Source organism: Archocentrus centrarchus, chromosome 19 (assembly GCF_007364275.1).
Source record: "Archocentrus centrarchus isolate MPI-CPG fArcCen1 chromosome 19, fArcCen1, whole genome shotgun sequence".
NCBI classification, from domain to species: domain Eukaryota; kingdom Metazoa; phylum Chordata; class Actinopteri; order Cichliformes; family Cichlidae; genus Archocentrus; species Archocentrus centrarchus.
Window position 1 is genome coordinate 15,996,723 of NC_044364.1, and position 19,344 is coordinate 16,016,066.

Here is a 19,344-nt window from a genome sequence, read left to right on the forward strand (position 1 = left end):
TACAGCCATACTTACTCCAATGTTCTTCTGTTTCTCTATTCTCAAGGCATTTTTCAATGACAAGTACATGCAGGAGCATCCAGAGGACCTTGAAAAGATAGAGAAGCTGAAGGACCTCATCGCCTGGCAGGTAAGACCGTAGCCCAGAAATAGCCATGTGACACGCAGGTGATCATGGCGAAGCATGATACTGTAGTTGTAGTCTGAATTGCCAAAGATGTCAGGTTTCAGGGAACAGTGCCATCACCGGCTTGTTGCAAATTGTTTTACTTTAACAGATGTTTTTTTTTTTCTCTATATGGCACAAGTGAAGAGTATAGGAAGACATGGCCGATAGACAGTCAAAATGCTGAGCATGGATTAGATGGTATGGAGGCGCATGAGAGGCATGAAAATATGCGTTCATCCCACTCAGTCTTTTAACATAATTGATGCTTGGTTTCATTTGCTTTGAGCAAGTCACTATGGTTAAAATTATTAGAAGAGTTTATTAATGGAATCACTACAAGAAATTTTAAAACCTTAAACCAGCATCAAGGGTCCTCCAGACATTATGTGGTGTGATTTTAAAATTGAAAGCCCTTCAGTTTAAGTTCTAGAGGATAATGGTCTTGTTCTCTTTATTATAGCATTTATTTCTGAAACCTCATTAATGTGAGTATACATAAAAAAAAAAAAGTCAGTCTGAAACTTACAGCTGAAAATATAATAATAGTGTTCAGTGCCGTAACTCTCGCGAATAGGGGGAATGTGTGTTAAATAGTTCAGGGGAGATAATGGCAAGCGAGAGTGCTGAAACAAACATTCTCAAGCTGTGAGATTGCACCTCTGCAGAAATTAGCATTGGGAGCCTCACAGCATCACAGAGACCGGAACGAGATGCACATGCAGCAGCCAAGAAATGCATGCATGTACTGTTGGAAAGTAAAGCATCCTGTTTAATGGCTTACTATGAAAGTCAACAGAACATAATTTGTAGTTCATCTTTGATTAATGAACTCCTTGCTATCATTACGGTAACAAAAACTTCCTCCCTTTGGGGTTTCGGAATGCTTTCCGTGTTCAGATAGTTTTCTGTCTTGTTTTTCTTCTTTAATAACTCTCACTTAACTCTCTAGCTCTGAACTGTGGGTCACTTTAATACTCAGGAAGTCACGGTTTCCTGGCTTAAGGTTCACCCAGGAACTGAACAGAAATACAAGAAATTCTTCTCTCTGCTACTTCTTGTTCACTGCAAGAGAGAGATCATTTAATTTTCTAAAGTTGTTCCTCTCTCAGTTGTTTGTAAAATAGGTCAACTTTGTGCTCCGCTTCTTTGGTGGAACTTTACCGAATCTGAAAAGTAACATTCTTTTGTGTTTGCGATACCTTTTGTCTTTACAAGACACAGTGATTCACACAGAAAAATGTAAAGCTTATACTGGTTTTTCGTGTTTGACACTGATGATTCTGCTCACATAATTATTTTTGCTCTGCCGCTGAGACTTTTTTTTTTTTTTTTATTATTAAAATTTTACATATGTGTCTGTTTTTCAATAATCATTGTCGAAGACATTCAAATGGTGCATATATGGGGATATTTTGGAAATCACTGACTGAAGTAGAGGATGACACAGCAGCAGGAGGATAACCTAAAAATAAACATGTTGCTGCTTCATCACTCCTGGAACGTTGTGCATATCACAAAGATGTTATATGTGACAGGGTTGGAGCAGGCAACTAGATTTTATCTCGAAGACCTATCAGTTATTTTTATATCCATTATGAAGCAGCAACAGTAATCTTGGTATGATTGCCTTTGCTTCAGATCGAAAAGTGTTTTTCATGTGTTTAAAATAATGACATTTGTGTGCAGACATGCCACAGAGGAAAGCTTGTGCCAAAGGTACCCACAACAAACTTTAGAGAGCTCACTAAAGCAGATTTGAATTGGTGTCAGCTGTCTCTCTGCCAGAGACTGCATGCTTGTTTATCTTGTGTTTTGAATCCAACTAAATGAGACAAATGAAGGTGAGCCTGCTCCAATGAGCAAACTAAACGGGTAGAAATGAGCCAGTGTGCACTGCTGTCCTGAAATACTTGTTGTCCTAGTTTAGTAATTAGAGAGGAAATGAGCAAGTAGAAATCAGGAAATTAGGTATTGTAAAAAAAAAAAAAAGAACTCCCTGCAAGTATGAAGTCGGTGTTTTCAGGGATGTTTATGTTTGTAATTGGCTCTGGACAGATGCCTAAATTAGTCCCTGAAACTATTCACAGCAATATGATTCACTCTATTTAAGGGTATCTGCATCGTATTCACAAGCATAAACGCATGATCTTTTAATAGCAGTTTTGTTTCCTAATAGGGTCCTCAAACAGAAGGCTTCTTCTTTTGGTTCCATCATCTCACATATAGTGGAGTCTACTTATTAGTCTGTCTGACTCGCCAAATGCTGCGCCCGTCTCCAAGACCTGTGTGGCCTTCACGAAAGGTCTTAATATGTCATCGGAGCTTTAATACCAGGCACCTCGAAGCCAGTGTGGCTATCTGACCACCCCAGGGTGTGGCTCAGAAGTCTGTTCATTGTGAATCAGAAAGGCCGTTGAATGAAGGGTTCAGTTAGGAACAGTGAGCTCTTTTTTTTTTTTAAACCTCAGTGCCATTTCTTTTATAGCTGTCAGCTGATAATACTGGCATTTGCCTGGTTATAAATGGGGGCCGTAACATGATCTATAATCACTGCAGTCCACTAAACAAAGAGCAGCTAGAAGGTTTAGTTCAAAAGTTCTGGTTTGTAAGGAATTATGATGGCATAATTTATGAATTCTGGAAGTAAAAATACAACTGGCAACTTCAGTGTTAAAGCTGTTTTTTTAAATATTATTCATATGTGTGTTGGTGTGGTGTTTTGGTCTGAGTGTGGTCTTTATTTAAAGCTTCAGTAAATTATCTTTGGTTATAAGGAGTATAACCAAAGATAAAGAGGAGATTTTGCCACAGTTGAGTATCCATTCCTCACCGTTGCCTCTGTAATCTTAGCATGGTGTAGTTGTACATAACTGGCTGGTTGAGTCAGTGTCATACAAAGTCGGTTGCTTGTGAGTGCAATGTGAACATCGGTGTTCTTACTTTCAAGACTGGTGAACACAGAACAGCAAATTCGTGGTATTGGAGTTGAACTGTGCATGTTTCTATTTAATAGCTACTCATTTTCTTGTACTTGTGACTCCTTTGTGCTCAGCTAGTCTGACCTTCTCTGCAAGCAGTCTGCAGTTTTATACACAGCAGTGTTGGTTAGAATGGCTCTGCCACTGTTTTTGCAGCTGTAGTTTCTCAGTATCAGGGAAGAAAACTCAAATTATCCACATGTCAATATGCCATTGTTAGTTGTCTTCTGATATTTTAATCAATGCTGTTTTTAAAGCGTGCAGGAATGGTGGCCCTGTTACAGTGACATGTTATTGTTGCTGTGACATATGATCTTGATTCTGTACCTGCTAAGACCAGCACCAAAGCCTATAGCCTTGCCTAGCCTTCCCAGCTAGCACCTCAGCTTAGCCTTTTTCTCCTATTAAAAGGACTAAAATGTACCTGTTTCACAGAGTAAACTAACTTTTACAGTGTGCATCATCATGACTCTGTAAGCCAATGTTTAGTGTGGACTCAGGACTGGATTTTTGGATAAGTGAAAGAAAATGTATAGCTGGATGGAATGCAGCACCGGGTCTCCAGTGTCTAATTATGGCATTCACCTTAGTGTCACATGAGCTAATATCTTTTGCTGATATGCCAACTTGTGAAACTGATAAACTAATATCCCTCTTAGACAGCTGGAGAGGATTAGAAGCTTCTTTAAAAAAGTTAAGTTATATAATTAAAGTAGTAAATGTGTGTGTGCGTGTGTTGACAACCTTGAGCATAAGTGTCTTCCTCAATGAGCTTATCGCTGTGCAGCCACCAAGCAGAAATCTGTTGCCATGCCGCCACTCAGTCGCACTCAATCATCCAAAGGTCTATAAAAAGATGTGGGTATCCTGGGAGATGTGAATCTTGCCTCGGCTTTCACTCTCGCTGTGTTTTTTTATTTCTCTCAACACTTTGTCCTTCAAACTCCTTTCCCCCTCCTTTCGCTTAACCTTTTTCACCTTCTGCATCTCTTTCCTTCCCTTTGCCTTTTCTTTTTCAGTCGTCTTTTCTTTTCTTTCCCAGTAGTGATGATGAAGGTGCTTCCTAACAGGGGAAACCCTTGCAGAGTGCCTGTGGGCTCATTTCATTTATCCTTTTGGGCCAGAGGTTTTGTGATTCTCATATCAGAGGATGCTGTTTGTTAGTACAATGCATCACATGCCTGAGAACGTATAGCTAAGTTGCAGGAGCACATCTTTGAACGCGTTCCTGCACTGGTAATTTTCCTTTCTGACAGAAGGTCTTATGTTGACACGTGTGTAAATAAAACATCCACCATTTGAGAATATTATGAAATGTTGCATCAGAAATGTGCGCTGGTGTTGTGTGCCAGCTGATTGAAGTTTGCGCCTGCTAAAGCGTGGTGGGGCAGTTTGTCCTAAAGGAAAATGAATAGGGGGGTTGCAGGCCCTAGGAAAGGTCAGGTTAGCACACACACACACACACACACACACACACACACAGTCTAATCTTTACTATCCCACCTACCAGTTTAAAAGCATGAGATGCAGTGTTTCATTGTCTGGCTGGGATCCGTGAATATAAATGTTGAAATTAAGTCCCATTTAATGCGGGTTTTCTTGGTTTTACTTATTCATAAGTATGAAATTGCAAGTTCCGTTCCTTTCACCTTTAACAGTATTTCTCATTTATAGTAGACCGTAAAGGAATATTTTTACAGTTTCTGTGGGAAAGAAAAGACCTGCTATTAACACAGCCGGCTGTAACATCTTTGCTTGTTTCTGCCGAGTTATTGTGCAGTTCTTCACTGCCGAAGATGGCATGTAACACAGAAACGCCTCTACAAAAACATCTTAACCTGTGATTTCAAGCAGCAGAGAAAAAAATCAGTCAGTGCTCACTCCCCAAGGGATGGCGCATCCTCCTCTTACCAGATTTAGTCAGCAGAGCTTGCTGACAATAACTGTGGCACCGGGGTTTCCTAATTACTAGTTTTCAGCATTTTCAGTCTCTCCCTTGCTTTCTCTCACTCTGTCTTTCTCTCTCTCTACCTGAGCTGCCTCTGGTATGTGTTTAGATTTTGTTATTCACCAGCTTCCTACAGAGTGACGGGCAGCAATGTTTTTGTGTTCTCTACGGTGCATTATTCAAGTTTTTGCAATTAGATATGAAGAAACAAGTATGTACTTGTACGTGTAATCAATCCAAGCATTTTTTTTTATTGCTGTGTTTAATTTATATGTTGTGTTGATGATGGTGTTGTCAAGAAAGCAGAGGTAGTGTCATGGCAACAGCTTTCTGTAACACATTCTGCTTCCACCTGGATGAGCTTGCAGTGCATATGCAAAATTAATGATGTACATTTACTGCTTGTGCTGAATATGCACATCCAAGGGGCCAGCGGGTCAAAGGACATGTGCTTGAAATTAAATTTATGACAGATGCTAATGCATGTTGCAAGAAGCAACATGGATCTCTCATCTCTCCGGTCCAGGTTCTTTTTTGATGAGGGTGTCTCATGCTGCTGTTTTCTTCCACCAGATTCCACATCTCGCTGAAGGTGTTCGGATCCACGGAGAGAAGGTCACAGAGGCACTGAGGCCTTTCCACGACCGCATGGAGGCATGCTTTAAGCAACTGCGAGAGAAGGTGGAGAAACAGTATGGGGTAAAGACTCTGGTAAGAGCTTTTTCCTGTACTGGAGTGTGTTTGTGTGTTGAAAGTGCTTTGTAGCTCAGTGTGCTAATTTTAACAGGGACTAATGGAATCTGCAGTTCTTTCTGAATTTTTTTTCTGTTGCTTCGCTGAGGATTTCTGTGAGATGAATTTACTGAAATGTTTTATAACATAATATGTTATTGTTACATCTCTCATACATCCTATATATAGGATTCTAGTCTTCCTGTTTATTTCTTTGGTGAGCTTGTAGTTAAACATTTATTCTACGTATTTTTCTTTTCTTTTTTTTTAATATTCCAAAGATAGCACAAATAAAATAACATATTTCTTTAGTATTTTGTTTGGTTTGTGTCATTAGAATAGAACTATAATGAGCCAATGAAAACTTTCTAATTTAAAATGTTTTACCAGAAGATTTAAAGGCTTGTTTGGCCTGCATTAAAGTTGTAAGAAAGTGATGCCTATCTTTGAATGATGCTTTAATTTTGATTCAAACTACACCCTATCTTGCACAGCTGTGACTCTGTTGTGTTGGCAAAATATGTCCACAGACAGATAAACACCTGTCAGAGTACTTAAAAGCATCTTTGTGGGAGACAGAGTAAATGTCTGCACATTTTTTTCTTTCATAATAACACAAACACGAGGTGAAAACAATACCGGCCTCACCGTTAAAACAGATACAGATGTAGGTTGCACACAAGCACGGTGGGCATTGTAATGACAGCTCAGTAGAACAGCTTCCTGTTTGGACTTCCTGATAAAGTGCTGCCAAACTGTTTTAAAATCTGGTGTCTGAACCAGAAAATAAAGCAAGCAAAACAATTATCACAACAGTTAACAGCATGCAGTAACATTTCTAAGTCCAGATGGCAAGACTACAGTCATAAAAAATGGCAAATTTACAGTTTAGAAATTTCAGGCTTCCCCTGCTCTTGTATATTGCATTTGTGTTTCTCTTTTTGCTGAAGTCAGCTTGTGTGCAGTCAGTTGTTCCTGGGGTGGGTACCTGCTGTCTCTCTCTTCCTTTACAGATTTAATTGCTGCTTGACCAAGCTTTTCACTCAATCTTCCCCGAGGTAACGGGGCACCTGCTCATTTTTAAAGTAAGAAGGTGGTGACCTTTCAAACGAGAGAAAAGCTATCTCTTTCTAGGGTGTGATAATAAGGTTACCCTATCAGGTGTGTGATGGCCCCTTTCTTCAGCTGAAAAGACTCTTTATATGCAAAAGGTTTCTTTGTTAGAGCTGCTGTTGCCAGATTTTTCTTTCAGCAGATTTCAGCTTAAATTAATAATCCCACAAGGTTCCTTTTTCTCTTTACCGCTAACCTTATATGTTCAGATAAGCTGCTCTTTTATGAGCTCTCTACTGGACATAAGTTCAGGATAAGACCTTCAGCTTTCCTGTCACAAACCAGCTATATGTTGTGGGCAGTTTTATTGGTAGCCAGAACATTTTAATGCTTTTTAAAACTTATCACTTTTTTCCAGGTATGAAGTTGCTGACCATTCAGCTGACTGCAGAAATATTCAAAAATATAATCACTGCTAGTGAAAGATGGGTGACAAATTAAAGGGAAAAGCCAACATGAAGTGTTTTAATGAAGTGTTGTGCCACCATGTGTCACCAAAAGGGCTTCAGTGTGCCTCGGGCATTGATTTCACAAGTCTCAGATGGAGTGATAGAACACCATTCTTCTTCCCTCATTTGATGTTTTGATGAGCACCATCTAACATCAAAGACCAAAATCTCTCCCTAGGTGTTAATTCTGGTTGAAATCTAGATTCCTATCATTTTCATGCTTTGTATTGATTTCCCTGTAATGGGAGAAGTGGATCCAAGCACACACACACACATATACCTCCCTCCCCAACTGACACTGGCTCTAGTATAGAGGTCAAGTATTCAGGCCGGTGCCCTTCTGTTGGTCACTTGGGTCATTTCCACTTGCCGTCTTGATGAAAAAAAGCTGAATTCTTTTCTGTTTTTCTTTTCCTCTGTGCTGCCAGCCGCCAGCAGATGAACGGCGGGGACCTCGTCCTCCCTCCATGGTTAGGTCTTTCACCATGCCCTCCTCCCAAAGGCCACTGTCAGTAGCTTCAGTCACCTCCATCTCCTCTGACAACTCCCCCTCCAGGCCTGGCTCAGATGGGTAACACTGTGCATCACAATTCTTTGGGGCATAAAATACCTCATGTCATCTCTAACATTTGTCCTTTGTTTTTTTGTTCTTTTAAGAATCCATGTTGTTATTTTTGAAAAAATAATGTCATTTTTAATATTGTACAGAGGTGCAGCTTTGATTCAGAATCTAAGAGAATTTCTTACAAAGTGCTTGAAAAATGTAGCTTGCTTCTGTGTTTTGTTTTTAAATGCTCAGGTCAGAAACAGGCTAAATCTTTAACAGCTTCACTTTGAAATTGTGACAAAAGTTTTCTTTTTGCTATTAACTGTTTTGATTGTTTAATTGGAATGTACTTAAAACACACACATAGTTTTGTGTAGTTCTTTGATATTGTTTACTAGTGATAAAGGAATATTCCCACAAGTTGGTATATACAAGTTCAAGGAAAAAGGTAGTAATGAAGTCAATACATTTTAATATATTTTGTTTGAGTCGATGTTTTGTTTTTTGTTTTTTTAATTCAGTTTTGCCCTGGAGCCTCTTCTACCAAAAAAGCTGCACACCAAGTCTCAGGACAAACTAGATCGCGATGAACCCGAGAAGGAGCGCAAAGAGAAAAAGAAGGAGAAAAGGAACAGCAAGCACCAGGAGGTCTTTGATAAAGAGATGAAAACAGCAGAGATCACTCTGCAGCCACCTGAAGCGGTCATACTCTCAGAGACGGTACGGTTTTACTTTTTCCGTCTTCTGTTTGCCTCAGTTGTCTCCTCCTCTTTATCCTCCTGTAACTCTACAGGCTTGTTTCATTCACTTGGACTCGAGGATAAACTGATTGGAATTTGAGGGTAAAAGGTCACTGTGACCTCACAAAAACATCATAAATGCTAACTGCTAATTATGACATGAATGTCAAATAGGTTAAAATGGGGGGAGTGATGAAGTTGAATATCCAAAAGGTCAGAGGTCAACCTTATATTACAATGTGCTGCACAAACACTTTTCTGGCAGTTATTCAGCTCCATAACTCAGGAATAGAAGGAGAGATTCTCTGCGCCGTCCAGTTAGAAGCTGTGCAAAGCATCCATCTTTTAGATTTCTAACTTCTTTACAAAGCATTCAAAGCATTGTCTGCTGTAACAGTTTGAGCTATTGGTAAACCAAATATAAGACCTTTAATTAAATTTCTTCAAGATTTTCACTAACACTTGTCTCACAAATGCACCTCTTAAATGTTTTTAGATATCACCTGACAGAGTTGTGAGAACCCAAATTTCTGACATTGTCAGATCCGAGATTAGTATCTTTAACCTGCTAGCGCAATACTAGAGAGTCCAAATGATGTTTATACACTAGTGTATGGAAAATTGTAGCTAACAACCCAGTGCATTCACCACTAGAGAAATGGGTGCCGTGTGCTGCCTCCTGGATGCTCTGAAGGCAGCTCCCTTACCTAAACCACAGAATATTTCCAGTAGTGTGATCGTGGTGGACTGCTTCCTGCTGTGTGCGACATGTGTGAACAGACAGCTGTAGAAAACATCCCTCAGCTTGATTCTCCCAAAACTGTCCAAAGTTCACGTGTGAAAACAGCATACACGAACGGCTACAGACAGACGGGCGCGTAGAGTGAAATTTCACCGATTGGAGAAAATGCACCAACTGCAAGGTGAAAATTGTGGTTTCACCTTATTTTCTTTGTCGGTTTCATCAACCGTTCTCATACTCTTGTAAACATTTTAAGTACTCTCTTACAACAGTGTAATGGATTTAACTCTTCTTAGCATAGAAAGAAAAAAAATTAAAAACTATTAGAAGGCAAAAAAAAATCTTTAAAAAAAAGTTTGTACACCATATGGCAAACATCAGTGAGCTATAGAATAGACAAATATCCCTCTTCTGTTTTCTGATTTTGTTCTGAAGGTCAATTTTTTTTTCTTTTTGTCTTCACTTTCATGAAGAGTCAGAGAAACTATAAACAAGAGTATCTTGAGCATTATCTCTAGTTTTCTGTTATTTTCTGTTCTCTTCAGATCTTTGACTTAGTCTTTATTTTCTTCCCTTTTCTTCTCTACATGATGTGGCTCACAGTTCTGCCTCTCAACTGTTCCCCCAGTTCTCTTTTTACTCTTCATATCTTTATCCCCCCCCCTCTCTCTCTCTCTTTGTTGTGCTCATGTCCCTCTTCACCTGGCATCACTGTGTTCTCAGTGCCCAGTGGGAATGCTCCCTGGCTAACGGCATTAAGATAAGGGCAGGAATGGAATCCAAAAGGGGCCCCTGGCAATAGTGGAGCCGTCTGGCTCGCGACGGGAGCGTCATGCCCTCGGGGTCAAGGGTAGAGCACCTAGTGGTCTCTGGTGATTACCACATACCAGGATGTAGTAGCTCAATTTGAAAGTATAATCTGCAATCAAGAAATAGCTTTTTTCACCCATAATATGAATTTAATCTTCAATATTCTAGGGAAAATTAAATCCCTGAATAAAGTGTGTTACTTTTAGTGCCTCTCTGGTGACTGACTGTTTCAGTTGACCAAGTCTAAAGTTGTTTGTTAATGTAGCCTACAGTGTGGAATAGCCCTGAGGATACAGCTTTTCATATTCAAATTCCTGCCATATTAAAGTGGGCAAAAAAAAGAGTCTTGCATGCAAACAATTATTTGTAACCACAAATCGGTTACTACAGTCCAACAAGATTTATCCAAATGGTTTTTACTTTCTTTCAAAAATAGCCTGTTTAATATGACTGTACATATACACACAATACTCCCAACAAATTTTGGTTGGGACAGATTTTCTCTTTCAAGTGATCTTTTATTGATTTCCTGTGATATTTCATCAAATGTCTCTATTCAGTCAAATTTATTTTAATCTCAGATCTGCTTTTTTTTTTTAACTTATATAGTTTTAGTTGTTTACTTTGAGCAGATGGTAACAGGCTGATTTTTTTTTCTTTATTCCTAATCACACAGATAAGCCCTCTGCGGCCCCAGAGACCACGAAGTCAAGTGCTTAATCAAATCGGTGGAGACCGTCGTCTTTCTGTGTCACCTGGACCTCCTTCTTCATCCTCCAACTCCTCCTCACAGTGCCCTCCACCCATTACACCAAGGAGCAAAGCCTCCTATAACTTACATGCCGTTTCCAGTAAGACCAGTCTTACATTACTTTACTGTCATTCAGCACTGTGTGTGTGTGTGTGTAAATTCCCCTCAAATATGTGAAGTAATGATCACCTCTGAAATTTAGTCCCCTTTTTTTTCTTGCTGCTTTAAAAAATATAATTAGTCTCAGTTAACAGGAATTCCTCAGAAATGGACCCTTTGATCTCTTCTGGCTGCCAGCCCTGCTGCTTCAGAAATACTGGTGTAGTCCAGTGACGAATGTGAGTTGATGAGTGCCCTCTCGTACAGGTCTGGAGCTGAACGGGATGGGCTGCTCTGACAAGGGTGAGACCCCTCCTCCGCTGCCTTTGAAAGGCAACACAGCTGATTACGGCAACCTGCTAGATAATCAAGACTTGACGAGTCCCTCGACGCCTCCACCACCCCCTCCACATCAAAGAGTAGGTGTTTTAATTAGGGCTGAGAGCAGCTCCTTAATGATGCATGGCACTTATAATGAAACAAGCGACCGCTACATGCACTTGACATTTGGGTCAACCTCCTCCACTATCCCCTGCTCATGTACTTCCTGTGCTAACGTGCATGAGTTCATGTCTGTGTGCATGCATGTTTTTCACTTGCATTTTAGCTTGCTCTGCATTTGTCCATCATTTTTATAATGTGTGTCACAGAAGAGTGTAGGCATCAGTCAGTTAGCAGCGAGAGCCTATACCCGCCTGTCCACCCTGCTGTTATTTATACTCATCGTTCCCTCAGCCAGCCTGGTGCTCAGACGTGATTGATTGGATGATTACTTTACCTCTCACATCCATCAGAAGCCCTCCTGTTGTTAATCAGCGACTCATCTCTCCACACTCTGCGACTTCTACTCTAGCCACCCCTCTTGCCTCACCACTCTGTTAACTAATCTTATTTATCCACTGTCACGGCCCATGGACAGGTAGTAAAACAGAGCCATGGACACACAGTGTGGCAGCAAGCTGACAGTAATATAGTGAGAGCAGATGTCCTGAGACTGAGTGACAGCCATTCTTCATTTACAGTTTTGTTGGAGGCAGAGGTGAGGTCACTGACTTGCATTTGAGTCTCTGCTGGGCACTCAAGTGCTTCAGGAAGGGAATGCAGGTGGAGAGACAAGCTTAAACAGCTGAGACATTTTCTCTATGGATTAAGTAAGATTTGTAATACCCTTTCCCTTATCTTAAGGCCCCAGAAGATCTCTAGCCACTAATCTTTAATTTTGTTGCCACAAAAATATACTTAAGCCCACAATTATTCATATCATGTTCATTCCCTGTTTGTATGTCACGTGAAGAAAAATCTTAATTAGATCAAATTTTTCTGCCAAAGTGCTCAAAAGTGTTGCAAATGAATAAATAATACTAGAATAAGTATTAACAGTTTTTAGCTTTTATTGACACAAAATGTGTTTGTAATTGTTCATACCCTTCCTAGAAACTTCATAAATATTTCAGTATATTTTAGTTACAACTGAAAATTTAAACATCCTAGACCATAGTTTTTTCAAATGGTTAGTGCAATTATAAAAGCAGGGCAAACCCCCTGCATACCATTCAGTAAATTGTCACCCTTAATGAAGGTTAAGGAGCTCAGTTATGACTTGAAGTCATGCACTGTGACTGCCAATAAAGAGGGCAAAGGCTGCAAAGCTATCGCAAAGGGATTCCAAGATGACAAGGCCGCTGTACGTTCCATCATGAAGATGTTCAAGAACATAAAAGATCGAGGTCAGAAGCCCAAAGTGTCCCCAGAAAGTTGTGTAAGAAGTCAGCAGTAATCCAACAACCACCTACAAGGCCATCTAGAAGAATTTGAGAGCCTATAGGATGCAGGTTTCAAGGACTGCACTTGGGTTAAGTCTTCGTAATACTGACCTCAGAGGGCATTGGCCCAGGAAGACTCAAATGCTCAAGCTTGTGCACCTGAGGCACATTTGGAATTTCCAAAGCAGCACTTGTAGAAGGGAGAAGCTTTCTGGTCATCCAGTTTGAGGTCTGATGAAATAAGCAACCCAAAAAATACCATACCCACTGTGAAACATGGTGGTGGAAGCATCATGCTGGCAATTTCTTCAACATCAATGGGATCATGAAAAGTTAAGACTGCATCCAGGTCCGTGATGAAAACGTTAAACAGGCAGTCTTTCATTTGGGTCTACACTGTAACGGGATCTTCCAGTGGGACAATGATCCCAAACACAAAGCCAAAACTGTCCGAAAATGGTTCATCAATAATCACATGAAGCTTCTCAAGTGGCTATCTCAAAGTTCAGACCTCAACCCCAGTGAAAATTTGCTGAATGAGCTAAAAACAAAGGTCAGTGCTAGAATGCCCTCTAAAAAAGGAGTGGTCCAGGATACCAGAAGATACACGCAAGAATCTGATTGTGAAATACAAGAGAAGACTGAAAGATGTAATTCATCAAAAAGGATATTCCAACGATTATTAAGATGTGTATGAATAATTATAAACACTGACATTTTGAGTCAAGTCAGGGACGAGTTGCTACCCTAAGTGGAGGAGTTTAATTGTCTCTGGGTCTTGTTTATGAGTGAGGGGAGCAGGAGATTGATAGATGGATTAGGGCCACATCTGCAGTGATGTGGACACTGTACCGGTCTGTCGTGGTGAAGAGAGCGCTGAGCATAAAACAAAGCTGTCGATTTACCAGTTGATCTACATCCCTATGCTCACTTTCGGTCACGGGTAGTAACCAAAAGAATGAGATCACAGATAGAAATGACAAAAATGAGCTTTCTCTTAAGAGTGGCTACCCTCTCCTTTAGAGACATGGTGAGGAGTTCAGTCATTCTGTCCTCTGTATCAAAAGGAGAGCCAGCTGAGGTGATTCAGGCATCTGACAAGGATGCCTCCGAGGTGAGGTGTTCCAGGCATGTCCTACCAGGAAGAAGCCCCAGGGTAGACCCAGGACATGCAGGAGAGATTATATCTCTCTGCTGGCTGGAGGAGGTGGCTGAGGAGAGGGAGGTCTGTGGTTCTCTGCCCCAGATTCTGGTCCTGGATGAGTAGAATAAAATGGATGGGGGCATTGACATTTTGTATCATTCTTAAGTATCTGTGCAATTAAAAGTTAAAGAGTGTTAACACAATTTTAGCATTATTTATCCGTTTACAACACTTTTGAGCACAAACAGGAGTGGGTTATGGATAATTGTGGGTAACTGTGCACAGTATGTCAATAAAGTTCTCATTATTCTTTATTATTACTGATAATCAGAAAACTGTAGTAGTTGTATTGTCTGATCCGATTAGAGTGGAGTGTATAGAGGGAAAAATGAGCTTTGGTAAAATAATGTGCTGTAAAGGAAGGTGAGAGATTTTTGCTCTATAAGCACTATAGCTTACCTCTTCAGTCATCTGTAGAGCCACGCAGGCTGTACGATAAGGTGTGACATGTTTTAATAAATTTAAGCCTCGATCATGTTTAATAAATGTTACATAAGACGATCATAGAATTAACCCCCATGTTAAAAACCTTAACTAATTTGGGAGTGACAGAAGATTTTAATCTCGTGCTTTAAAGCCGAATTGTTTTGTAAAAATGAGGTTTCACATCCCTGTTTTGTCTATTTGCAGCAACTTCCACCTCCTCTTCCAAGCAAGACTCCTCCTCCACCTCCTCCCAAGACCACCAGGAAACAGGCCTCCATCGATTCAGGAATTGTGCAGTAAACAAAGAAACTTGACAGTAGGACCAAACAACACACTGACAACGCAACAAAAACAACATCAACAGTAACCCCAGAAAAGTGGTTGTTTTTACCCACACATTCCTCGCTCCCTGTCCCAGCTTGACAAGATGAATACCTCACCGCAGCCCGCCCCCTCGTACCAGCTTTTCTTTCTCTTTCTTTTTTTTTTTTTTTTTTCCATTTTTTTGCCTACTGTTTGACGATGATGCAGTCTGCAGCAGGGAGCATTCACTGAATTTGTAGATGCTGTCTATGACCGATACAATGCCGCATCAAAATTTTATTGTGACATTGCGCTCAGACAGATAAGCTTGGACCAGCAGCTTTCCAGTACTGACCCATTCTCAAGTATATGAGAGCAAATAGCTCATTAAAGCATAATTCCTCTTTTACTCATATTCCCACTATGTACAGAGGTTTGTATATAGGACTTTATTTTATTTCAGGGTTTTTTTGTATGTGATTTGATGATATATTTTTTTTTTGTATTAACATGTTGTTAGATTAAGTGGCATTTACATGAACAAAAAAGGGCTTGTAGGTTTTGAATTGACAGGGACTTTACAAAGTTGGTATGTGGAGGAAAAAAAAAAACGATCATGGATTTTATTGGTAAAATTTTGGAGTGCGCATACAACTAACGCCTACCACGTTATCATTGTTCAGATCTTGTCCTTGATTGCTGTAACCTTGGATTTCAGTAATAATGACTGTTCCCAATTCACTACTGACATGACTTCTGAATAAACTTTCAAATGTATGTATTTTTAAAATAAGATGTCTTCCTCATTATTTCTGTCTGCAGCTAGAGGTGCTGAAAATAGACACTGAGTGTTTGCACATTTCAGAAATCCCAAACAAATTGGCAATCTGTATGTTTCCTCACTTCAGCTGAACACTAAGCAATGAAGCTTTCTGCCTGCTTAATTGACAGCCATCGCAGCAGCCACTTCTTTATCAGCGCACAGGAGTGGTGGGTTATTTGGGAAATGTTACTCAAATGCAGTCTCATTTACATAATGTGTCCTCTCGCTAAACGATCATTTCTCTTGTCAAAGCTGAATGCGTGAACGTGACCCACGTTTAAAGAAAGGGGGCAGCGCCGGCAAGCCAGCAAATGACAGCTGCCAGCTTCATCCTGCTTCTTCATACGATATTTGATTCTCCTTTCACGGGAACTGCTGAAAGGCACACTATCATCATTAAATCTGGGTGGTTTCCACACTTCTTGAGCATAATAACATCATCTATTAATAATGTCTGGCTATTTTATTTTTTTCTCTGATTTTCTGTGCCGGACAGATTTAATGTATTTTGACTCCAAATTAATGGTTGGAGTTTAAACCATGAAGACGGTGTATATCACTCAGAGAGCAGCTTTAAATTCAGTTGCACTTTAATTAAAGTTAATATGTTAATATTCTGGGTGTTGGCAGAATATCTTGATATAAAGCCTTGTGGCAGAAATCCCAGTGTAAAGGAAATAGTTTTTAATTATGTTCTAAATCAAATGTTAAAGAGTGCTCTTTTAATCAAACGTTTACTGACTGAAAGGGCATGTAGTGACAGTTTCATTTATCTTTAATAACCAAGATAATTACTGTTGTTTTACTGTTAACAATGAAATAATATTTACTAATTAGTTAATAATTACTTTGTAAACCGTCTATGGGTATTATGTTATAATTATGACGCCAGTGGGGTGCCAGGGTGGCTCAGTGGATGAGCAGGCGACCAAGTATGCCACATGCCTGTGGTGCGGGCGGCTCAGATTCGCGTCTGACCTGTGGCCCTATCCTGCGTTTCTTCCCCCGTCTCTCTTTTCTGTGCACGTTCTAATAAAGTCAAAAAGACCAAAAAACAAATTTAAAAGAAAATTGTAATAATATGAAGCCAACAACAATAACATCTTTTAGCCTCCAACTAGCGAGGTCAGGTGTCTTCTACTGTCTGTTGCAATCTTTGCATGTTTCCACTGCTGTAGTTTAAAATTTGTGCGCCTACTGGGACCCCCCACTGGTCTGGGTTCCCAAGTTGTTGCACACCTTACCGGTGGGTAGGGGGGTTCCTTCTGGGTTTGACAAAGCCGGTTCACAGATTAGTAATAAAACCTTTATTACAAGATGATAATAACACTGGGTAATCATTTGTTAAGTGTAATCATTTTGGTTAATATTGACACGAAAGCATCACACAGTTGCTGCAGATTTGTCAGCTACACATCTGTGAATGTCCCATTCCACCACATCCCAAAGGTGCTCTATTGGATCTCAGTCCAATAGAGCACCTTTGGGATGTGTTCTGCTGGAGAGCCATACATGAGAAGATGGGCACACTGTGGCCATAAAGGGCTGGACATGGTCAGCAACAATACTCGGGTAGGCTGTGATGTTTAAATGATGCTCAGGTGGTACTAAGGGCCCCAAACTGTGCTAAGAAAATATCCCCCATACCATTACACTACCACCAGCAGCCTGAACTCTTGATACAAAGCAGGATGGATCCATGCTTTCATGTTATTTATGACAAATTCTGACCCTGGCTTCCAAATGCCACAACAGAAATCAAGACTCATCAGACCAGGCAACATTTTTCTAATCTTTTATTGTCCAATTTTGGTGAGACCATGCAAATTGTACCCTCAGTTCTGTGTTTCCTGCTCTTCTCCATTTCTTGAATGTAACAAATGTATTTTTTTTGTTTGTTTTTTTTTTTTTTAACTTACTGTTGCTTTCCTACTAGCTCAAAGCAGTTTGGCTTTTCTCCTCAGCCCTCTGAGATCAACAAGGTATTTTTGCCCAGAGAATCACTGCTCACTGGATATTTGCTCTTTTTTTTTTTTTAACCATTCTTTGTAAACCCTAAAGATGGTTGTGTGGGAAAGTCTCAGTAAATCATCAGTAAATCACCTTTCTTCCTCATTCTGATGCTCAGTTTGAACTTCATCAGGTTGTCTTTTCCATGTCTACATGCCTTAATGCATTGCTGCCATGTGATTGCCTGATTAGACATTTGCATTAACAAGTAGCATTTGAACAGGCATACCTAACAGTAGTAATAGTGGTATTATAAAGTAGTACTAGAAATTTTATGACTTTCACTATATTAGTTATCTTTCATTCCACAGTAAGATATCACTGTATTCAGAGTGAGAATTTTTTTTTATTAACAGTTTTTTTGTTTTGTTTTTTTTCGAGTTGTCATTTGTGCTCTGGTGGCTCACAGATGCTATAAAGTTGTGTTGTTGCACCTTAATTTTCTGAACCATCCTTCTTTGCACATTCGGTGAGTGCATTCACAGGGCCTGTTGTCTGCACATTAAAACCAGCTTGTGGGACCTTTTTGAAGTGTTTGCCCCAGGTGGCTCATATTCCTCTGCTTTCCTATTCTGCTGACACTTTGTGAGTGGGTGTCTGCCTGAGGAGAAATACTCAAACTGTAGCATCTGTTGTGTGAAGGTGTTTTTATCTTCAGAAGGTTTGGGTTTATAAAGCTTGTCCTAATTAGGAACACTGAATGACGTCTTTTCCCTCAGTTTTATCTGGAAAAAATAGTCATGAGACCACTTGTAGAACTGTAGCTCATGGGGTGTGTTAACATATTTTGTCAGACTATATAATGTCTTATTAATGTGTTGGTAATTCAACCGCAATCAGTTGGTTTTAAATGCTTTAGCAATAAACATATTAAGTATATATTTCTCCACAGAGTCTGTGTCCTAATGGGCTAAAAATAAGTTGAACATTCATATTTCTTTAATTCTTATTCCACTTACATGAGCTCCCCTAATCTTCATATTTGCACATAGTCACACAGTAAAATAATTTATTGCTGTGTGTATGTTACCATTCTTGAATTCAAGGTCTACTGCAGGGTGTGTGAGCTATATGACCTTCATTTGGCCATGTAGCTGTCAGGATGATAAGTTGCTCTACAATCACAGAAAGAAAATAAGAGCAAGATTCAATAAAAATGCAAGCTTTACTGTGATACCCATCATATCATCTTTCCCCATTTCCCCTCTTTCATCATTCTTTCTTTCCATTTACTCTACAGCCCATACTTCACCTTCTCTCTTTAAGAAGCCTTACCACTGCGGGCCTTCCTGCTCTTGCAATTGCAACTTGTGTTTTCGCAAGTTGCAATCAGAGGAAAGGTGCAAATAAACTACTAAACAAAATAAAATCAGCCTTTAACTACATGGTAACCTGAATGTCAAACTGTTAAAATGTATTGTTTAATTTGATTCCATGCACACCTAATGGAGAGCATAGGGACGCTTAAAAACCACCTGATCGATGGCTGCGAGCGCTGGAGTGTTGGCCACAGAACTGCTTAATGACACGAAGGCAGTCAATAACATTAACAATGGCTCAGTTTGAGAACCCTGAAAATGAAGCAGCTAATTGCAGTTCAGCTAGCATATATTATTTAAACCTATGCTCCATCTACTGTGACCTAATACAGTCTGCTGTGAAAAAGTTGCATAAACATGCTTCCCTGCCTCCTTTTTAATGTGACACGCCTGCACTTATTGCTTGTACTAGTTAAAA

At 39.9% G+C, this 19,344-nt stretch overlaps 1 protein-coding gene across 1 annotated transcript in view; it reads left to right on the forward strand.

Annotated features, from left to right (window-relative positions):
- The window catches only part of dock1 (dedicator of cytokinesis 1), a 203,809-nt gene extending 188,267 nt beyond the window's left edge, over positions 1-15,542 (forward strand). Inside the window, 7 exon segments of the mRNA XM_030754788.1 lie at positions 47-130; positions 5,669-5,806; positions 7,818-7,960; positions 8,458-8,656; positions 10,905-11,079; positions 11,346-11,497; positions 14,676-15,542. Of these exon segments, the coding sequence (XP_030610648.1) occupies positions 47-130; positions 5,669-5,806; positions 7,818-7,960; positions 8,458-8,656; positions 10,905-11,079; positions 11,346-11,497; positions 14,676-14,771 (987 nt within the window). The 3' untranslated portion in view covers positions 14,772-15,542.
- Positions 15,543-19,344: the final 3,802 nt, after the last annotated feature.